General features: G+C 38.5%; 1 protein-coding gene across 3 annotated transcripts in view; it reads right to left on the bottom strand.

The window, feature by feature from the left end:
- Positions 1 to 24,133, bottom strand: part of TASP1 (taspase 1) — a 276,089-nt gene that overhangs the window by 59,300 nt on the left and 192,656 nt on the right. For all 3 annotated transcript variants that reach the window (XR_013967338.1, XM_080812603.1, XM_080812604.1), the window contains one exon: positions 2,449 to 2,559. Coding sequence is in view for 2 of the 3 variants with exons in the window: in XM_080812603.1 (XP_080668729.1) it covers positions 2,449 to 2,559 (111 nt within the window). In the remaining variant the exon portion in view is untranslated. The remainder of the gene's footprint in view (positions 1 to 2,448; positions 2,560 to 24,133) is intronic.

A 24,133-nucleotide genomic window follows, 5' to 3' on the forward strand; every position in this document is an offset into this window, starting at 1 on the left:
AATTTTTTTTTCCCCAAAAGGAGTCACAAACTATTGACCAATCAAGAAATAGAAGCATGAAATTATTCTATGGAATGAATATGTTTCCAACAAGAATAACCAGAACCAGAGACTGGTGGCTCTGGGACTGGGGTGACCATGGTGACTTTCACATCTCCTCTCCTAACCTTTTGTACATAGATTACTCTTTTGAACAAATGTAAAAATCCAATCCATGTAGTTGGTATCATCTACAAGTTGATACTAGCCTATGTTCACAAGGTTTTAGTAGATAAACTTCACAAACATTAATACCTCTAGTTAGTTTTAACAAATGACAAGATTTCACTTATTTTAGAAATTCACACTTTACATTTCATTCTTCTTCTTGAAACAGAGAGTAGGAATCAGTTTACAAATTGCTACCTTGGTGATTGAAAGTATTTGACATGATTTCAAATTCTATGATTTATCCTTAAATATACATTTCTATACTATACCACCAAAAATGAAATGACAACCAAAAAAACCTTACAATTTTCAGGATTAACTCTAATGGGCAAGAGTCCAGGCTCAGGAAAGAACTGATAATCCATCCTAGGAATAGTCTATAAAGCAGTTTTAATAACTAGCTCCCACTGGCCCCCAGTACTAAGGATTATTCTGGGTTTTTAAGGAAGGCCCAGGTACATCCTCCTACAAACTCCCTTCTATGCAAGCATGGAATATTTCTTCAAAGGATTCAACAATAATTAAGATACCAAAGAAGCAAATGGCTAATTTGTCTTGGTTTAACCAAAGACAGTCATTTAAACTACATTTCTTGGGAGCAACCTGGGTACCAAGTATAGTGGGTGGAAAGAGAACAGGGGCAGGGGGGAAGATGAGGTTAGTAGTCAGAATCCAAAGTGCTTTTTTCGGCCCCTTTGAGGAAATCGGGCAAAATTTTTATGAAAGCTCTTTCAGCTTCTATAGAAAAACTACTTTTCTACACTCATAAGAAATTCTTGGTTTTTTAATTTATAGACTCACTTGTACTACAGTAATTTACAATAATCATACAATATAGATCAGGCACCTCTCACACCTTCTGTAAGAAAATTTATAGAAAGGGTTGAACTACAGTTCAACAGTTCCTATCGATGATCTACAACACTTATATTAAAAAAAAATACTTACGGAAGAATGGATAAATACACAGTGGTGTATCAGTATAATGGAATACCACACAGCAATAAAAATGAACAAACTACTGCCACATATAACATGTACATCAGATACCTGTAGTTCCATTTATATAAAATATAAACCCCAGAGAAACTAATCATGGTGTCAGAAGTCAGCATAGTGGTTCACTTTGGAGAGATAAAGAATGGGGGTGGGTTATCCGGGGGCTTGGGGTTAGTGGTAAAGTTCTGCTTTTAATCTGTGTGCTGCTTGCATGGGTGGATTCAGTTTATAATAATTTATCAAGCAGTTGCAGTTATAAGTTGTGTACTTTCCTGAAAATGTATATAATTAATTAAAAAGTCAATTAAAAATAACAGATGAATGGATTAGAAAAAGGGCCTTCTATGGGCAGAGGTAGTCCACAGGTTTGTGCCTTGGAAAATGGAAGACTGGCTGGTTTTTAACCCCAGTGGTACACTTGGCTAGACACAAAACTGCACATCTGGATGGACATCTGCAAATCTGCAAAACACTCACTTGACCCTTCTTCACCACAGCTTTATGAGGAGGGCAGGGCAGACGTCCTTATTTTACAGAAGAGGAAGTGGCACAGAACAGTAAGACCCAATGCACAAAGGCATCATAGCTAATAAGCGATGGAGCCAGAAAAGATTCCTAGGCCAGTAGCTCTTCACATGGTTCTGATTCCGTTTTGGGAGGGGGAACAGGAAGAAGCTTCTTTCTATGTTTGTTACTGTGTATGCTGTCATGCGTCACCAGTGCTTTGTGGAACAAGGCAGGAAATAAATACACAGTCCCAATGTTCTTAATATTCGACCTTAGTAAAGGTCTTAGGTTCTAAGCCCATTTGAAAAATATGCTTTAAGCATACATTTAAAAATGAATATTCATCGGGACGCCTGGGTGGCTCAGTTGGTTAAGCAGCAGCCTTCGGCTCAGGTCATGATCCCAGCGTCCTGGGATCGAGTTCCGCATCGGGCTCCTTGCTCGGCAGGGAGCCTGCTTCTCCCTCTGACTCTGCCTGCCACTCTCTCTCCCTGTGCTCTCTCACTTCTCTCTCTGACAAATAAACAAATAAAATCTTAAAAAAAAATGAATATTCATCTTTTACATGTTTACCTATGCAAAAAGATCAGAAGAATAGACATATGTGTAGATACCAGTAGAGCATTCTGGCCTTCCCATACCTTAACATTATTAACTTAAGGACATAATTCTTTCCATATCTTGAAGAAATGAAAGAAAAAGACACACACATAAGGTATATGTTCAGCTTACCTAGAAGCGTCTGCTTATCTTGGGAGGAGTCAGATTCTGCAGAACACCTGCAAGTTCGGAGAACAATCACTCCTCCAAGCACGCCATCTTCACTGGCCAGGAAAGGTGAACCTAGACAAGAATGGCAAATGGTCATTTTTTCATGAATTTTACTTTATTTTCAATTTAATTTGATTATAAGAACAAAAATGTGATATAAATAAGATCTTGAAAGATGCCCATTTTCTGACAACCACCATTGTTTTTGCCTTGTATAGGCTTGATGGCAAATGCAGGTTTATGCCCGAACAGGGGCCATTTGGCAAAGACAATCCCAGATGCTGCCAGGAAGACCTGAGTGGGGGTGAAGTGTGCATTACAGTATTCAGAATGGAATTGGAAACACTACCAGATTAAAGGACCAAAACACAAATACAGGAAAAAATGCTCAGCAAGTCTCTTTGATCAGCTCTTAGGGATCACTTACCAGGCTCTCCTTGCTGTCAGGGACATGCCACCAAAAGCTTTGATTTACTACCTTAAATTCAATTTTAAACAATAAGCCACAAACTTTATTACAAACATTTAAAAATGATCCTGATGGTTTACACAAATAAGGGTGAAACTGTATTTCTATTATAAGAGCTTGGTGGTTAGAAACAACCAGCCCTCTTTGGGGGCTGGTTCACACACTGAACCATTGTGAGCATCTCAAGAGCACTACACTTTAAAACCCCTCATTTTTCCTCCCCAAGGACATCTTCTTTGAACATCTGGCATAGCAAGTAAGCACGTGGAGAACAAATGCAAAATTAACCCAAGCACTATCAAAGAAAGTAGTAAAAATAAAAACCAACCAAATTGGATTTGGGGAAGCTTCTGGTTAAACTTAGTAAATTAAACACATATATTTATCTCCACTCCTTACAAAGGCATGACCCAATGAGGACAGAGAGAAAGGCAAATGAGGAAACAAACAAACAAACAAACAACTGACCTTTTAGAAAATGAAAAGAAGATGGACATTAGTTGGCTCACCTAGTAGACCTACAGAAACCTAAGCTTTCATGGTGGAACAGGGTTGAAACTGGGTTGGGGGGAGGTACCCATAAGAAATCACCCAATTTTATCAAGAAACTCAAAAAGAATTGGAAATTGGAAGCTTCAAGTTCCTCCGAAGACAGGGATACAGGGTGGGGCTGAAATGAAGATGACTGGTTTAGAGTGTCCAAAAGGACCCTCTACACCAGGAGTCAGTAAGCTATGACTTGTCTGGGCTACAACGTGTTTTGGTACTGTCTACAAGCTATAAGTGTTTATTTTACAATTTAAAGGGTTATTTAAAAAAAAAAAAAAAAAGGACAAGAAGGAGAAGAGTATGTGATAGAGACCATGATGTAACCCAAAAAGTCTAAAATCTTTACTTTTTGGCCCTTTCAGAAATAGTTTGCCAACCCCTGATCTAAAGCCTCAGATTCCTGCATAGAGAGGAAGTTACTTCTTCCTAACCCAGAAGATGCCAGGATATTTACTCTCTAGAGAGGATGAAACAGAAGGACTTGAGTCTTGGGGGCATCAGACTCAGCACAGGGCAGAAGGGAGGCTCCACAGTGAATACAGAATATGGAAGTGGATGTCTTAATGCTAAACAGTGAAATAACCAGCTCCTTTATCTAGAGGCTCCCAGGATACAAGAAATCAGGCTGACATCCTCCAAACAAAAGACTGGATAATTCCCTTTCAGCCACACAACTAGCTCAAGAATAAAGACCTACCTGAGAGACCCTAAAAAAGTATGCCTTATAGTGACTGCTTTCAGATGACAGGTATGACTCATTTAGAAGGTTTTCAGTTCAACTCTTTGGTATTTAACTGTTAAAGAAGTATAGATTACCTAGGATCACTAGTTGTTTCAGTTAGGCCTCTAGAGAAGACAGAGATCAAAACTAAAAAGCAACACAGAGAAAACTTAGGAAATCCATTGAGCAAAAGGAAAGAAAAAAATAAAAAGAGAGAAAGTGCAAGAAATCACAAGAACAGTCCAGAAGGTCCAATATCTGAATAATAGGAGTTTAAAAAAAAAAAAAAAGAGCATAGAAGAAATGAAATTTCAAAGAAATAATTAAAAAACATTTCCAAGAATTGAAAGGTAAATGTCTGGACTCAAAAGGCTCATAAACATCCCAGAACAACTCATGTAGTTGCCAGGGAGGTGTATCATTGTGAAATATCAAAATATTGAAGAAAAAGAGAAAAGTTTAAAAACTTCCAAGTGGAAAAAAAAAGTCATATGGAAAGGAAGGGGATCATAATGGGATCAAATTTCTCAACAAACTAGAAGCTCAGAAGGCACCTTCCTCAAAATGCTAAAGGAAAATTATTTCCAACCTAGAATTCTATATGAAGCCAAAATGTCAGTCAAGTGTGAAAACAGAATAAAGCTCTACAAAGTCTCAAAGAATTTACTTCCCACATACTTTCTCAGAAAGCGGTAGGATGAACGTGCCTTGGCAAAGTGAAGGAATAGGGTACATAATGAGAAAGAAAATCAGATCTGGAAACAGGCGATCCAAAACAAGAAAACACAAAAAGATTCTCAGATGGCACTATGCAGCAGGTTTAGAAAGTGGACAGTCCAAATTGGAGGAGGAAGCCAGAGGAGGCTGGAAAGATATTTCCAAGGGGAAAATAAGTCAAACTTACAGAATATATGTTGGGTTTGAATTTATTAAGAGGAAATGTTTCAGATTTTGAGAGAAGTTTGACAATCAAGAGTGATTGGTATAAAAAACAAACAAAAAGAAATCTAAACAATGAGACAAGTATTAACTGCAGAAAAAATACGAATTTGTGTAAGAAAGGAAACAGCATCACAGTACACTACGTAGTGCAGATGTCAATAGCTGGAGTCAAGAATATAAACTCACAATACTGACAAGCTAGAGAAAAAATGGGAGGGGGACATAGTACATCAAAAAGAGGAATGGTACGTGTAGTATGGGTAGGTTTGGGGTTGGAAATATAGGGGAATTAAATCCTTGCCTTTCCTGGTATGAATATGAAGATATCTTAATTTGATATATAAATAATATCTATAATTGGAAACTGAAGGAACAGTAGTACAAGTGTGTTATGTTGAATTACAGATTTAAGTTCTAAAAGAAATAGCTATGAGAGTTAAAAGTAGTAGCCTCGGGGGAGAGGAAGCTGGGGAAAAGGGGACTGGAGTTGGAACAGGGAACCATTCATTTTCATTTTAAGTCTGGGGGTATTGTTTGTCTTTTTAAACCACTTACTTGTTTTGCCTTGCAAAGAAAAACAACACAAAGTTAAACTGTGGAACTGGACTAAATGTTTTAATCCTCAGTCTCTTAAAGAAGGGGGAAGGAGATGGGAAATTCACAAGCATTGAGAAACGACCCTGCATCAGGGCTTGGTTCCATCCTTTCATGTTCTATAGTTTAATTTTCAGAGCCACTGAAAGGGGTCAGAGCAAATCTCTCCAAAATGTGTCATTTTGGCATGTGGACTCTTTTGAGCTGAAGGCAATCAAGACCCTGCGGGTCCAAGAAACTTTTGCCTCGTCCTTAACTACCTAGAAGAATCTAAGTCGGGGTTTTTTCCTAGAATTAGAATTATCACTAGGAATAAATTTTATCTGAGTAACCCATCAGTATGGCAGGGCAAATATCTAATTACCAAACATCTGTCTTCTTACTGCCTATGAATTGTCCTCCTCCCCTTTAAAGCCCCAGGCCTCTATCCCATTCCTTAGCTCAGCATGACAGAAATACGTCATTGTACCTTTCTGTCTTTGAACCTCTCATGTATAAGGTGTTCCTGTATTATGAAATTAAATTTAACTTTCTCCTGTAAATCAGCCTCATATCAATTTAATCCTTAAACCAGCTGGAAGAATCTTTGAAGGATAGAGGAAAATTTTCCTCCCAAACACTACTGTGCCATGAGGTATTTTTATGTTATAGATGAAGAACCTAACATTCAGAGTGGTTCAATGACTTGCCATAGGCATGCTACAGTTGAGCAGAGTATGTCGTTTTCCCTAATGACTCTTTGAGCCCATAGTCCTTGCTTGCTTTGCAGCAATGCCTCTCAGGGAATGGGAAACTCTGGATAAGCTCACATTCCAACTGCTGTTAGAAACCTCTACCCCACCAGCACTCAAATTCTTGACACCTCTAGAACAGTTCCTTTCCATACCAAATCCAGGAACTTTTCCTAGGTTCCTAACAGCTCATCCAAGCTCAATACTCTGTATCTCTTCCTTCTTGGATGACTCAACACATGAAACCATGTCAAATCCCAACAGTTCTCCTTACAACTGTACTTGTGCTAGACTCTGCCCCTTCATTTCCACTGACAAGACCCTCAATGTACTCTCATTGTACCGAAAGCACTGCAGTAGGCTCCCTGCTCCAGTCATTCAAATCTTTAAATCAATCAATTCATTTAATATGTACTATGTGCCAGGACTCTTCTAGGCACTGGGGATGTAGCAATGAAAAAAAATGAAGTCCTTGCTCACATCTAGTTGAACAGGTTAGGGGACAAGTACATTTACAAGTCAATGAAGAAATTCATCCAGTTACTGATAAGCACTGTTAAGAAAACGCTGGTAAATGATAGAAGGTATGACTTGACCAGGGGCTACTTCACATCAAAAGTCAGGAAAAGCCTCTTTCGTTAAGGAGCTAACCATGTGAAGACCTGGGGGAAGAACATTCCAGACAGATGAGCAAGCAAATGCAGAGACCTTAAGGTGAGAAGGAACCTGGATGTTTAGGAAATACAAGACTAGAGTGGTAAGAGCTGAGCGAGGGAGAGGGGAGAAGGCGGAACATAAATTCAAAGAGAGGCAGGACCAGGTCACATAGGGTTACAAAAGGCCTTGTGGGTACAGCAAGGAGCTTGGATTTTATAACTGCATGTGTGATGAAAAGATGATGAAATCTTTGACCAGGAAAATGATAGTTCTTGTTTAAACTTGCAAAAGGTTACTCTATAGTATGAAACGGATTGGAAGGGCAAGCATGGAAGCAGCAAGTCACTAAAGAAGGTGCAGTGGCAGCCCAACTGACAGATAACAGTTGCTGAGGTGAGCCTACTGGCAGTGGAGACTGTCAGTAGAAACTGGGTCTGGGATATACTCTGCAAGTAGAACCAAAAGAGCTATTCATAGAATGAATATGGGGACATGGGAAACAGAAACATCAAAGTTTACTCTAGTAAGAAGCATACATCCCAGCTATGATTACATCATTACACCATTCAAAAACTTTCAATGGTTCCCAAGTGCCCATAGAACAATGTCCAAATACCTTAGCCTGGCACCAGTCCTCCTCTCTCTTCCCTATTTTATCTTCCTATTTATTTTTATACACCAAATGCTTTAGCCAAATTGGACTTCCTGTATTCCATTTCTCCAAGATTTCCCCCTGGGCCCATGGTAGTGAACTATTCTTCCTGAATCCCTTTCTCCCCATGAACGGAATCTATCCTCAGTGCCTTTTATACAGACACAGCTCTCTGGGGTAAGGATATTTCACCTTTAAAGCACCTTTAGTGACTAATGAAATGCTTCCACTTATTCACTGCCTTCTCCTATCCCCAACCTCCTCAACACACCACATGCATACATACACGCACATACACACACATATCCTCCCACTTATACCACTGCAGTGTGGCCCTGAAGATGGCAAGACAGGATATTAATGCAGAGAAGGGAGATGGGGCTCCCAAGGCACCATGGAAGCTACATCAGGACTCCTCACTCTCAGTATGCATCCATTCAATAATTTAATGAAACAATGATTAGGGTATATTTGAAGATTTCAAATTTTTCATGGAAAGTACTCAGATTTCATATTATCACTGTGATACTTTAAAGAAAATACTCACACAGAAGGCCTTGTTTTGAGTCTTAGGATAGCAACCATGTGTTCTTAAGAAAGACATTTTTTTTCAAAATCTGTGCTTCAGCTTCTTAAATTATAAATTATGGATATTAAAAGATATTTTTTCTGGTTGTTATAAGGACTGAATTATACATATGACCTCTGCAACCTCTGAAGAGCTATCTAAACATTTGGTGGTAGTAACAGTGATGGTAGGAAGACACTTCAGCATTTTGCTGGTTCTCCAAAATTGTCATGTTGAACAAGATCTATTACTGTACCTACTTGGTTAACCTTTCACAATAGCCAGAACCAGTCTTCAACTAACATTCAGTAGTGGTGATAGGGTATCAATTTTCCAAGTTAAAATGTTAAACAGTTTCTGTATATAAGGAAACACTATTTCTTATTCTTCCCAGTAAGAAAAGAAAAATTAACATGGAGTGACATTTTAGGCACTGTGTTAGGTGCTTTCACACCCATCTAGGTAATTGGGGATAAAAATTAATAAAATAAGGGGTGCCTGGGTGGCTCAGTTAGTTAAGCGACTGCCTTTGGCTCAGGTCATGACGTTGGCGTCCCAGGATCGAGTCTCACATCAAGCTCCCTGCTGAGCAGGGAGTTTGCTTCTCCCTCTGATCCTTCTCCCTCTCACGCTCTCTCTCTCTATCTCATTCTCTCTCTCAAATAAATAAAATCTTAAAAAAAAATTAAGACAACCCAAAGTTCCATTAATACATGTGTAAGAAGTTGCATAAAATATCTAAAGAAGATTAATAAAGACATAGTAAAAATTAAGCTTCATTCACCCTAAAAAAATATCCCTAACAGATTGCTTAAATATCCAAGTCTAAAACTGTTATAGAATGAAATTATAATTATAGATGGTAAGAGAAATAGTTACTGTGATCAAATGTATGTAATCTGAATATTCATTTAAATTGTAAATCCATACTGTAAACAAAGGAGACACTTACTAAATTTGTGCCATAATTTCTAAGGATGAAGAATTTGAAGAAATCTGAAAGGAAAATCACTATAAGTATTAAAGTAGAGAATTCAATGGGAATATGAATCCATATTCTATTGACTGCTAGTACCAGAATCTTAATTAGCATGATCTTTAGTAAAAAGGAGGATTGGCTGGCTCATAAAATCCAATGGCAGGGATGTGATGGGTTTCAGTAACAGCTGGAAATCGCTCTCTATGGACAGTAATGCCTACCAACAGTTCCAGAACTATATTCCTGACAACTTTCACCACCAGAGACTTCCTCTTTTTCAGTTTTAACATTCTCAGGGAGCATCAGTTGGAATTAGGAAAATTAAAAAACTTGACAGTCCTGGCTTTAGTCAAGGATTAAGCCTAGAACAATCAATTGTGACCAAGAGGTCGGTGGAGTGGAGTCATGGATGGACAGACAAATCTACAGAGGCCCAGAAAACACAAATGAAGAGAACACTGAGCTACAGAACCAGAAAATCAGGATCCCATATTTGGTGTGGTCTACTTGAACTTAGACAAGCTACTTTATCGCTCTGAACCTTGCTTTCTTCTTTCATCTGAAAAACTGGGAGACTGGTGACTGTTTCCTTTGCTGTGCAAAAGCTTTTGATCTTGATGAAGTCCCAATAGTTCATTTTTGCCCTTGCTTCCCTTGCCTTTGGCAACTTTCCCAACTTCTTCTAGGAAGAAGTTGCTGGCGACTGAGGTTGAAGAGGTTGCTGCCTGTGTTCTCCTCAAGGATTTTGACAGATTCCTTTCTCACATAGAGGTCCTTCATCCATTTTGAGTCTATTTTTGTGTGTGGTATAAGGAAATGGTCTCCCTGATATGAAGAATTTGAGAGGCAACATGGGGGACTTGAGGGTTAGGGAAGGAAAAAATGAAACAAGATGGGATCGGGAGGGAGACAAACCATAAGAGACTCTTAATCTCACAAAACAAACTGAGGGTTGCTGGGGGGAGGAGGGAGGGAGAGGGTGGTTGGGTTATGGACACTGGGGAGTACATGGGCTATGGTGAGTGCTGTGAAGTGGGTAAACCTGGTGATTCACAGACCTGTACCCCTGGGGCTAATAATATATTACATGTTAATAAAAAACAAAAAACTTATTTAAAAAAAAAAAACTGGGAGACTGGACTAACAATCTCTGATATCTCTACCAGTTCTAATAGGCTGGATTATTTTTAGTTTTAGAGATTCATGTCTGCCCACAGCAGCAACCAGCCATTACCTGATGCCAGCAAGACAAAACATTAAAGCTCCTTTTGCAAAACCTGGTACAATGCTTCCTCTTTAACATGTGAGAATTTATCAAGAGAGTGATTCTATAGCCAGAAGGCAGCTGTTAGGGGTCCTCTATCTCATTACTTTTAACAAAGAACCTCTGTCTTTCAAATCCATTTCTGCACATTGCTTTCTTCTTTTTAAAGTCTATATGCCAAATCACTTGAGTCATTTTCTTTTGGAGAAATTACACATATCAAGAAAAAGAAATAGAGAGAAAAAAAGAGAGATGAAGACAGTAGTTTGAAGTCCGATGAACAAGAAAATGAAGGGCTGGGGAATAATGAATGTTCCGTACCGCAAACAGAAACCTCTAACTCCAAAAGAACAAGAGAGATTATTATAAATATTCTTCAAACATAGAAATAGGATAATAGTTTATACTTCTTGGAAGACCAAGGACCTCTTTCCTAAAGATACACTTGAGTTAGTTAATCTTTCCTGGATGTGAAGTATAAGCAGAATGACATGAAGAGTACGTAACACAATGAGAGGAGCCAATCACAATGTTCAGAAGCATTACCTCCATTTACGAAGTGCCACTATATTTTGCCTTTGAAAAGAAGTCTACAAGTTTGCCATGATCATCCTATTAGATGTATATTGACTGCATCCTATCATTTCCTGCTCCCACAAAAATCCTAATGTAATGATTATTACTATATTCATCTGACAGATGAAAAACCAAGCCAAAAAAGAAAGAATATGAAGCACAGGGAGGTGAATGACAGGCTTTCAGAAACACAAAGAGGAAGTAAGGATCAAGATACTAACCCGCTGACCCAGATCCTTTAACTACAAACCCTGAGGACTACCCCTGTTCCATCTCTACCACAACTCATGGGAATCATCATTCATGGTTTTCTGGGTGATTTTTAAACATAGTTTTAAAGATTCCAATTTAACTCTTTAAAAAAAAAAAGATTTTCTTTATTTATTTGGGAGAGAGAGAGAGAGAACTCTTTCTGCACAAGGGAGAGAGAGAGAGAGAACTCTTTCTGCACAAGCAGGGGAAGGGGCCGAGGGAAAAGCGGACTCCCCACTGAGCAGGGAGCCTTAGGATCATGACCTGAGCTGGAAGCAGATGTCTAAACAACTGAGCCACCCAGACACCCCTAACTCTTTTAAGAGAAGAGTTGAGTGTGACCAATAGCCCTTTTGAAATCCCTTACTACCATAATTTGAAAGATAGAAAAAGTTAACTTGTTTCAGAACAGAAAATTCCAAACTTTAATCAGAACCTAAACATATCAGAGACAGTCTATGGATAAATTTGTTAACTCTGCCATAAATGTAACAAGTAAGAAACCAAACTGAGTCCATTAAAGCTTCTGTTTCCTGGTTTAACCAATCACAGAATATCCACCTAATAATGCCCTAGAAACGACAAGAGTTTGTTGTTGTTTTTTTTTTTAAGTCTGACACAGGGTCCCTGTTCTCAAGAGAACAATTCAGCTAAGGAGAAAAGACAATACACTTCTAAAATCATACTGGCAGTTATAAAATAAATAAATCATGGAAATATAATGTGCAACATGGTGACTACAGTTGATAACACTGTATTATATATTTGTAAGTTGCCAAGAGGCCTTAAAAGAAAAAAAATGCAATTATATATGGTGATAGACATTAACTAGACTTATCGTAGTCATTATTTTGTAACATATACAATCAAATCAGTATGTTGTACACTCAAAACTGATATGTTATATGCCAATTATACTTCATTAAAAAATCATAAAGCAGTTTAAGAAGGATCAGTAGGTATCTTTTTTGCCTGAATATTCCAGCCCAGCATTCTATCTGCTAGTGGAGATATCCAGAATTCCACCAAAGCACCCTACACAGCAATGACAGCATGAGAAATGTGAATCCCTGACAGAAAGCAAGTGAGAATGGCGCACCAACAACTAGAAGATTCACTGAAGGGGAAACGAAATTGTCCGGTTTTCCACCTGGCACATTCCATGTTAACTTTAACAAGTAAGAAAAGGATTCTCTACCCTCAGACTCTAACACGTCACCCCAAGCTCCTGGGGAATACAGAGAACACCTCTGCTCCACAGTTAGTTACCATCTAACTTCCATCTCCAGGAGTGTCAAAAGGCAGAAAAGGTCAAAATGGTGATAGTGGTGGAAGACAGGGATCCAGACTGGGCAAGCTGTCCCCAGTGGGGGTAGCGTGTGGTGGTATAAACTCATAATTCCTTATTAATACTAGATTAAAGCAAATTTGAGGAGTATAACATTCATTCAACAAATATTTCATATTTCATAAATATTCACTTTTTTAAAAAATTTAAGAATCAACTCTGTGTCAAGCACCGTATGGGGTCCTGGGTATAGAGTGATGAAGGTAAAATCTGTGTGTTCAAGTGCTATGGTCTGAATGTTTGTGTCCTTCCAAATTCATACATGGAAAATGCCCAATGTGATGGTGTTAGAAGATGGGGCCTTTGGGAAATGATCAGTCTCCTTACAAAAGCAGCTCAAGAAAGCTCCCTTGCCCTTTCTGCCATGTTAGCTTATAATGAGAAGTCTGCAATCTAGAAGAGTGCTCTCACCTGACCATGCTGGCACCCTAATCTTGGATTTCCAGTCTCCAGAACTGTGAGAAATTAAGTTTCTGTTGTGTATAAGCTACCCAATCTGTGGTATTTTGTTCTAGAAGCCCAAATGGACTATGACATGATAGACAATATACAGTATAATCAGTGTAAGAAAGGGAACTCAAGCAACATAAGGGAGATACAGTGCTAAGATGGGTTCAGAGGGAGAGAGCATTTTAATCAGGATGGTCAGGGACAGCTTCCCTGATGGTGACACTTGAGGAGAAAAATCCAAGCAAGTGAGAGAACAGCAATTCAGGTATTGGTGTCTTGATAAATATTTATTTTGCCGCTGGCAGGTCAAGTGGCAGAGTTTCTAGTGGATAATGTCTTAGGTGTTGTTGTCTACCTCAAATGTAGTGCCTGCAGGTGGAACAGCTATCTTATGGTCATGAAGAAAAAAGCCACCCAGTAAAGATTACCAAGAGTCTAGGCTACTGATGCACTGTGAAGCTGCTGTGCCAGCTTTGGACTGCTTTCAGACTTCTTAACATGAGAAAAGGAAAGCCCTCATTTTGTTAACCCCTGAAGCTGGGTTTCTGCCACATTAGTTGAACATAATCCCAAACCAAAAATTTCCTTTATACATTTTTCTGACAGGTTCTGTTAGGTTTTTTCCTCCCCCTTACTCATTTGCTAAACTCTTTACATGTTAAGGCAGTAAGTATTTGGTCATGTGTGTCGCAAATATTTTCCCTCAGTTTGTTATATATATTCTGATTTTGTCTATGACTTTTTTTTGTAATAGAGAAATTTTTAATGCTTATGTGGTCAAATTTATCAACTGTTTTCCTTTACAGCTTCTGTGCTGGAAGTTTTCCTCTAATCCAAAATTATGAAAGTAAGCAGTCCATTTTTGGCTATTAGTGCTTTTATAATTTGTTTTTACATTTAAAACTTTAATCCACCTGGAATTAATTTTGGTGTAAGGACAACAGTGGAGACCCTGCTTTATCACTGTTTTCCCTAAATGGTCAACAAATTGCCCAACATAAATTTGTTGGAAAATTCATCTCTTATCCACTGATTTGAAATGCATTTTTATCACACATTATATACCCATGTTTTTTTGTATCTATGTCTAGATTATCCTGTTCTATTGATGAAAGGATTCCCATACAGATCCCAAATGCCTTTAATTATTGTAGCTTTATAGTAAATTCTAACTGACTGGGCCAGTTTCCTCTCATTATTCATTATTTTCACAATATTCTTTGTTACTTTCATGTGATCTTTCCATATGATATTAAGAATAACCTTGGGACGCCTGGGTGGCTCAGTTGGTTAAGCGGCTGCCTTCGGCTCAGGTCATGGTCCCCGCGTCCTGGGATCGAGTCCCACATCGGGCTCCTTGCTCCTCGGGGAGCCTGCTTCTCCCTCTGCCACTCTGTCTGCCTGTGCTCGCTCTCTCTCTCTCTCTCTCTCTCTGACAAATAAATAAATAAAATCTTTAAAAAAAAAAAAAAAAGAATAACCTTGCTTATATTTTTACCTCTCATTCTCACTGACATTTTCATGTGAACATAATTTAATAAAATTGTGATTCTGCATAACACTTAGGTTGTTTTGGTAAATTTTTCTGAGGAAAGCCTAAAGATGGAGATAGTTATATTCCTGAGACCTCCAAATGGTGGAGCCATGTGAATTTTTAGACAACGAAATGTGACATGGCATCCCTAAAATAAAATCTGCAAGCATGCCTCTAGTTTAAAAGGATCAAATAAGTATCTTTCTAAAATATCTTCTGAGATGTTAGTATGAAAAAAAAAATTTTTTTTTTCTTCACGGTCAGTTCTTTCTCTTCTTTTTTTTTTTTTTATAGTTTTTGTTTTGTTTTGTTTTGTTTGTTTGTTTTTTGAGACGGAGAGAGAGAGAATGAGAGAGAGAAGTCAACAGGAGAAGCAGACTCCCTGCCAAGCAGGGAGCCCGATGTGGGACTTGATCATGGATCATGACCTGAGCTGAAGGCAGTCACTTAACCAACTGAGCCACCCAGGCATCCCAGTTCTTTCTCTTCTTATCCATCTTACCTGATTAACCACAGTCTGTAGTCACCGTCCGTAACATTCTCAAATCAAGAAAATCTTTCTTAACAACCTCAGCCTACTCACAAAACAAGACAAAGCCAAAACTAAAACCCTCAGTTCAAAGAGAGGTTGGACAGCAAGTCATCTGTGAGTGAAGTGAAAACACTGAATTGGCTAATACTTAGTTCAACTAATCAATTTTAAGTAACCCTAAGTGTTTGAAATATGAAAAAAAGTAATCTGGGTAGACAAGGTTATTGCTCATTGAATCCTAGATTCCATCCCTGCTAACTATCTTATGGTATTTACAATATTGTCCAAGGGACCAATGTTAACAAGCAATGTAATTTGCTTCAGGATGGCTATGCTAGTATTTATCTTGACTTAGTCAACAAAATCAATATGATCGAATAATGCAGATAAGCATCTGGGAGTTCACCAGCCATCATGCTTTTCATTCAAACATAGGGTCAGTTTAATGTAGCACCTACAGTGCTACATTTCCTATATGAGAGCCTATATAATTTCCTATATGAGAGCCATTGGGACATTTATTGTTATAATATTTAGTTTTGTTCCTGATTCCTGAAGTAAAAGTAAAATGGGTATCTTTTATAATTTATAATTTCCTAATTTCCTATGTAATTTCCTATATGAGAGCCATTGGGACATTTATTGTTATAATATTTAGTTTTGTTCCTGATTCCTGAAGTAAAAGTAAAATGGGTATCTTTTGTAATTTATAACAAGCCCCTTTCAACTACACCTGAGTTTATGTAAATGAGGTAACTTTAGAAAGCCCCTAGGTAACGTAAGGATGGGGGCTAGCTGTCAAGGGAACCAACCAAGTGATTACAGAGGATTGAAACTTTGGGCCCAACACATTTGACCTCAGGGCAGAAGGAGGTGTTAGAGGTTGAACTAACTGGCAAGGGCCTATAATTTAATCAATCATGCCTATGTGATGAAGCCTCAATAAAGACCTAAAAAGATAGGGCTTGGAGAGCTTTCAGGTTAGTGGATTCAGTGATGAGAGAAAAACTCTCTAAAGGCCTGATAGACAAGAGGAGCCATTTTAGATTTCTTTCTAAAGTAGTCAACACTACTGTATATCAACTTTGCTCAAACCAAAAGTGTTTTATGACCCACCACACATGCACTGTAATCTGCTTTATGAATGAGTAACCCAAAAGAAAACCACCTTATCCTTCAAATATTAATCAATTCTCCTACTCTCTCCTCCATTCCTTTGATAAAACTCAAGATTCTTTCCTAAATGCTAATCTATAATCTTTTGAACTTTTACAAGATGTAAAAAAGTATACAACCCTGTAAAAACTGTTCATTCTTGGGAACACTTTATTCCCTTTGAAGAGCATGTTTCCCAAGCAGCTGGTGAAATCTGGGCTTAAATAAAATGCTCTTTCTTACTTTAGGAGATTTTAAAAGATTTCTTTATTTTGTGTTGACAACAGGGAGAGCACTGAGGCCAGAGAAGGCACAGCAGCTCCGAACCTCTTCCTACACACCTTGCCCTATGCATCTCTTCCATCTGGTGGTTCTGTTATCCTTTTTTGAAAAACTAGTAGCCTCATAAGAAAACTGTTTTCCTGAGTTCTGCGAACCCCTCCAGCAAATTAATTAAACCCAAGGAGAGGGTCGTGTTAACCTCCAATTTAATTCCATAGCATAGATGACAAGCTGGGTTTGTGAAAGTGGCATCTGGACTTGGGGTACATGATAATGCAATCCTATAAAATCCTGAGCCCTTACACTGTGGGATCTGATGCTATCTGCAAGTAGATAATGTCAGAAGTGGGTTCAATTGTAGGACACCCAACTGACTGATATCAGAGCATCAGAGAATGGCCTGGTGTGGGAAACCCCCCTACATACATTTGGTGACCACAAGTGTTAAAGTGAGGTACTGAAAGAAGAGACACAGGAGTGTTTTTCCTTAGCAAATGGTGATTGCTGAGACTGAGATTCCTGTAGGTTTCTGTATGCTCCAATATTTTTTACCTTTATTATTCTATTGAGAGGCATATAGTTAAGTAATTACAAATGCAAGTTTCTATCAGTGCTTGAGCTTACAACTCTAGTTCTAAAAACACTGCATTGTTACACTGTGAACTTTAAATGAATCTGTCCTGTACCCATGGACAGTGAGTTAACATACCGTGAACATAAAACAGTGCAGACACCCATTAATGCAGAAGGACATCACACAGAGGGCTAGACTGCAATAAGACAATGTATCAACACAATAATATGTGGAGTTTTGTATCTCACTTAAATGTTATTCTCTATATTTAGTGAAGTCATTGAATTCATTAAATACATGTTCTGTACAGCATTCTATCAAGCGAGTATGCAAACACAAACAAAAAAAGTTTGTCTCTGAAAAATTTATAATCCTGTTGGTAAGACAAAATTTACTTAGCTAAAAGCTAGTGAACAGCATATACTAATATGGATTAAATGTTTATATATACACACTCATCTATGCAAATACTTACACACATACTATAAGTACATACATATATCCCACTAGAATGTAAAAGCAATATGCATAGATGGAACATACATATATAAAACCACTTGTTTGCCAGCCACTGCTAGAATAGTGTCTGATACATAACAGGTGATCAATAAATATCTATCAGATGAGAGTGCGCCTGGGTGGCTCAGTCAGTTAAGCAGTTGCCTTCAGTGCAGGTCATAATCCCAGCATCCTGGAATCAAGACCCACATCTGGCTCCCTGTTCAGCAGGGAATCTGATTCTCCCTCCCCCTCTTCTTGTGCTCTCTCTTGCTCTCTCTCTCTCAAATAAGTAAATAAAATTTTTAAAAAATATATCTATTAGATGAATTAATGGATAGCCCATTAGTGGGCCTTGTGTTAAGTGTTTTAAGACTTGAGAAGGGCATATGTACAAGAAAGTTATAGAATGAGTAGTCACAACTCTTGACTACACAAGATGAACCTTGAGAAAAGTCATACAGAAGAGCAAAGAGTACTCAGAATATGGTGAGTACTTACTTAAAACCCATTAGATGATCTAAACCTAGAGAAGGATTAAAAGGCTACTTGAGTGTGGACATGTGGGGGGATGCTGTCCCAGGCACAGGCAACACTGGGAAAAGAGACAACTGAGTCTGGACACATAGAAATTTTAAGGATTAATGAGAGGAGCCAAGAAGAGAAAGGACAGGAGTAGAATCTGGAGATCCAAGGTCCAAGAGTATAAAGAATGTCTACGGCGATGTTCACAGTGGGAGAAACGACATGAGAACAAACAAATCAAACCGCCTAAATGAAAAAGCAGAGGGGAATGGCAAGGAACCAGTGGTCCAGAACTGATCAACTTGCAGAGGAAGAAACAGACCTGAGGGATCTTGTGGCAAAAGGGAAGAATGAGATGAAGCTATAATAAGAGATAGCAATCAGTAATCAAGAAAGTAGCACCATCTCCAAGATCTGCTTAGCGAGGTGGTAACAGTGGTCACATTAAACCAAGGATTTAAATTCCTAACAGAGCCCCAATAATATTTTTAGTTATTTCAAGAAGTCAAGCAAGAACTGCTAGACCCCGGAGCACCCACAATCAGAGTGGCAAGGCACTCTATTCTTGCTGGGACTGTCACATACATAAATTGGGTTAAGGAAAATAGAAAAGCTCTACTGAAAGGGAAGGGGGGGGGGCTGCAAAAGGTGATCCATCATCTGTAAGAGTGTGTGAATATCATTGTTACTTTTCCTTCATTTACCTATTAATTATGTATTCAACCCAGTTCTAAGTGCTGGATTACATTGGTAAACAAGATACACTTGGTCTTAGCTCACAGGGAGGTTACATTCTGATGGGGGAAATAGCCAAACAAGAAAATACACGCACACATTATTTATAATTGTGACAGATCCACAGTGGAAACAAATAGGGGGCTAAGAAGGAGACTAATGAGGGCAGGTAGGACCCACTGTTCACAGGCATCTCTGAGCAGGTAGCATTTTAATTTTGACTAAAACATGAGGAGAAAGGAACCAGATGAAGATTGGAAAGGGGAACATTCCAGACAGCAAACAGCACATGCCAATGTCCTGAAGGGTGAAAGCCTGGGAATTTGTTTTAAAAAAAAAAAAAAAAGATAAACATATAAATAAAATAAAAAGACTAGAAAGGCCAGCATAATGAGCAAGGGAGGAGTGTGACCAAGGATGAAGTTGAGGGAACAAGCAGGAATCACATTAGAGATGCCATGAGGTAATGCCTGCATTTTATCCTCTTTATAGTGGAGGGTCATCAAAGCAATAGAGAAGGAACTGAACAGGCTGCTATGTAGAGAATAGACTGGGTTGAGGGTAGTTGTCACAGGAAAAGGCAGGAAGACGGCTGAGGATGCTTCTACAGTAATCCAGATAAGAGTTCCTCAGTGAGTGTGAGAGCTATCTGCATGTCCCCTGGACAGTCCCCCTTGCCAAAGCCCAGCAAGGTGGCAAATGGACCACACCCCTCACTGCCATACTGAGTACATGCTGCAGCAGACACTGCTTAGAGTAGAAGTGGGACAAGAAGAAACTCCACTGGGGACTGACAGCAGGTGCTCTGCCAAGGAGAGCATTTGGATCACTGCTCTCCATTAGGAGGCCCATGTACCACACTGGAATGTGGGTATGCAGTCACACACCTAGACCTGTCATTTCAATCAGGTTATTTACATGTCCCTTTATCATTATGTAAGATCCACTGTTGGGCCCTGACGACAGCTGTCAGAATCCTGGGCACAGCGAGGTCTGTCGTTTCCTGTGAAATCCTTTCCCTGGTCTGCTGCTCCAACTTCTTTCCCTGTGTGGGTTCATCATGGCCTTGTTCATTTCTGGAATTCCCTTCCTGTCCCAATTCAGCAGAGCTCCAATTTGTTAACTATAGGGTGTTGAGGAGGATCTATTTTTCAACTTATCATTCTTCACTAAATAAAGCCCTAGAACTTTTTTTTTTCATCTTCATTGTGGAATTTCAGTTGCCCTATTTGATTTAATTGTAGATTTTTACAGTCTACACATGCCTAGAAGCCTTAGGCTGTGGATAACCTCTCACTATGTCTAATAAATAAAATTTAAAAAGAAACTGCAGAAGTAAACCATAAATGTTTTAAAGACTGTCCAATAGGCAAAAATGAGAGCCATGAATTTTTAAATTTTTAAAAACATTCTTGAAGAGTGAGATCTTATCATTCATTACAGAACAGCTAGAAAGAAATCATAGGTAACCAAAATTTTTAAACTCCTTTCCTTCATTTGTATTTGTAAAAGGATCTATACTAGAATAAATATGCTATCAATGGCACTGAAAGGCCAAATTGATTTGTCATCTTTGTCTTAACTTACAGAAGAATTGGCAGTAGATTGCCAAAGTCAACCAATCATAAGGAAAAGTAAAATAATAAAATAATAAGATAAAATTAAATTTAAAAGCTTGTAATGCGAGAAGGGCCAAAAATAAAAGTAGGTACGTGGTAGGGGAAAAAAAAAAAAAAAGGCAATATAACCTATAAGGAAAATTGATTTTTTTGGTCCATAACATACTGAGAAGGGTAAAAAGTGAAAATGGGGTTCTGTGAGTTATACCTGATCATTTAGGTAAATAAAATCTGAAAAAGAGTATAGTGTACATATAATAGGGTGGCTTTGGGAAGTTATCAATCAATAAATAACTCTTTATGTTAAAAAACAACTTTAACATAATTTTTATAAGAAAAAGATAAAAAAACATAAAACCATACTGTAGATCCACCTGAAGGATTTAAATTAATCTAAAATTAAATGAAGAAAAATATTCTACATATTACATATAATAAAGAATATATAAAACTATCACAACTTCATAAACAACCATTAATAGTCTAAAATAAAGATAAAATGTCACTTTTAAGAATTCTAGGAACTCCATAAGCAAGTTTATCCAGATACACAGGTATATACACACTCACAATTTCATAAAGAAAGTTGCTAAGTTAATAAGCTGAGATAAACACTGAAATGTCACTCTAGGAATTTGGGGAATTCCACAGAAGAAAGATCTATTTTGGACTTGTCTCCCAAAAGGGGATAATTAGGAAAGAGCAAAAAGATCCTCCACCCACAAAACTGCCCAACAACACAGAAATCAAATGTAGCACCGTTGTGAGACTCATAAAAAATTCTAAATTTGAAGAGGGGATAGAGGGATGTTTTCATTTGTGCATTTTCAATTATGCATTCCCACCAAGACAAACAACTAAATATAGCCTGGTCAGTGGTGATGCACAAAACCTTAATCTAGTGTGCAACCAAAAGGTTAATATTAGAAACAGTGGTGAATCCAAAAAGTTTCAAAACAACACATTTTAGGGCCACTTTTAACAAGAGAAAGATCTATGCAGACAGTTGAGTGAGCCATGTTTTGATGGCGAACACCCTGAAGGAAAGAGGGTAATGCCAGTAATTCAAATTTTTCATTTTCATACTTAAGTTTATGTATCAATTTTTGGGCTAAAGAAAAGAAGAATCACTCACTTTCTGTACCCATCTGGCCGGACTCCACCTCAGGACTCCTGAGCCCTGTGGCTGTTCCATGTTCATGTCAGTTAATGCCACAACTCAGCAAAAAAACAGATTTCAACATTCAGGTAGACTAGCCAACATACAATGTCAGGACTTGTGTATTCAGAAAACTGTACATTTTTCTTTTCATTTTCATTGTGACAAAAGGTTGGCATGGCTACACTTACTAGGGGTATACAAGGTTTGAAATTTATACTAATGTAAAGAGTTTCACGGAAACAACAAAATACTCATGTCATGCCTGTAGTCACGTGGTGTCTTTCTTTCTCCTCAGGACTGCCCATAAACTCTTAACCAGATTTGACTTTCCTATCACCAGACTTGTCCATGTGACAGTTCATCCACTGGCCTCCAGAGGTCACTCCCCATCACTCCTCAAAGATTTATGCTCTTTGATCATTGTTTCTGACATCCATCCTGCCATAACTGTGATTCCAAAGTATGGAGATTATGCTTCCATCTCTGACCTCTCAATTCCTTGACCTCTTCTCTCCCAAGAATCCTGTCCTTTACTCTATGTCAGCCACTCACTCTATAATACTATATTGTGATTACCAACAGCTTCCACCTCTTTTATAGACCTCACTTCTAAGCATCTCACTCCCCCTTTCTAGTGCACACTCTCTAGTACCCAGAATCCAACAATCCTTCAATCTGTCCCTTGCCCACCTCAAATCCTTATTTTGGTCCTTAAGTGGGCTAAAGTCTACAGTCCATCATTATAATTAATTCCCTGCAGAAACTATCAGCTATCTTATCCTACTCTTGACCATCATACTCACCTGGCAAATTCCAATCATTATTAAATCCAACTCCATGCCCACACCCCTAAGCTGAATTTGACTGGAAAATGGCACTACCATGCTAACCACTCATGATCACTAACTCAATTTGGGCCCTCAATGCTGCCCAGAAATCATACATTTCCCAATCACACATTTCTCATTTCTCCTCAAATTTCCAATATCTCCTCCTCCATCCCAACACTGGAGCTTGCTTCCCAATTCCCCAAGAAAAACAGAAGTGAGAGAGAGAACCTCCATACATCCTTATCACATCTTCTTGATTTGAATATTACCACAAATGAACTGCTCATGTTCTTCCTAGGTCAATGGCTGTGCCTGTCCATCCCTTCTCACTCATCACTCAAGGGTCCCTTACCATCTGTCCATCACCTTAAATGTCATCTGCAAACTCTTAATTCTCAGGTTTATTTTAACCCAGGCCTTCTCCCTGAACTAGAGATTTGAATATACAATTGCCTAATCAACATTTCCACCTGCATACTTAATAAGCACTGCCTGGAACTCCTGATCTTCCCCAACAACTTACTCTTTGTGGAGGCATCCCCCTGTCAACAAACAGAAACTTCATTCTTTCAGTTGTTCAGGCCAAAAGCCAAGTCATCTTTGTCTCTCCTTATCTCTTACTCTGTATCAACTGAGTAGCTATTATGCTAGCTCTCCCTTCAAAAACTCACCAGAATCCAACCACTTCTTTCCCTTCCACCACCATCACTCTAGTCCAAGCCTATCTCTTGCTTAATATAGTCTGAGAGCATCTGACTGGTCCCCCAGGTTCCATTCCTGCCCTCCATGTCTGTTGTCAGTACTGTAGCGAGAATGACCATGTTAAAATGTAAATTCGGTCATGATATTCTTCTTCTTATAAATTTCCATGGGTAAGTTCCTGCATAATGGTCCTTACTACCTCTTTGAGCTCCTCCCTAACCATCTTCCCCCTTGTTCCCTCTGTTCCAGCCACACTGGCCTTCCTGCTATTCTTCACCCTCTACAGACACATTGCTACCTCTTTAGACATGGTGTTCTGGGATGTTCTTTCCATCATGGGCCACATGTTTCCATCTCTCACCTCTGGATTTCTGTTCAAATGTCACCTTCTAAGGAGCTCTTTCCTGACCATGCTCAAAACTTCATTTTTCACGGTAGCTCTTAGGAGCTACAGATGAGAAGTTTACCTATTTATTTACTGTTTGCCTGACTTGACAAAATATAAGCTCCGTGAGGACATGGATGTCGTTTATTCACTGCTATACCCCTTGTGACTGATCTAATGCTTGAAATATAGTATATGTTCAAATACTTACTGAATAAAAGAATAAATGCATGTTTTTAGAAGCATCAAGATGGAAGAACTTTTCTGAATCATCTAGGCCAAGGATTGCCAATTTTTCTTCCGTAGACAGCCAGATGCTAAACATTTTCAAACTCTGCAGGCCATCTGATCTAAGTCACAA

This window comes from Martes martes (genome assembly GCF_963455335.1).
Source record: "Martes martes genome assembly, chromosome: 9".
In the NCBI taxonomy this organism is placed as follows: domain Eukaryota; kingdom Metazoa; phylum Chordata; class Mammalia; order Carnivora; family Mustelidae; genus Martes; species Martes martes.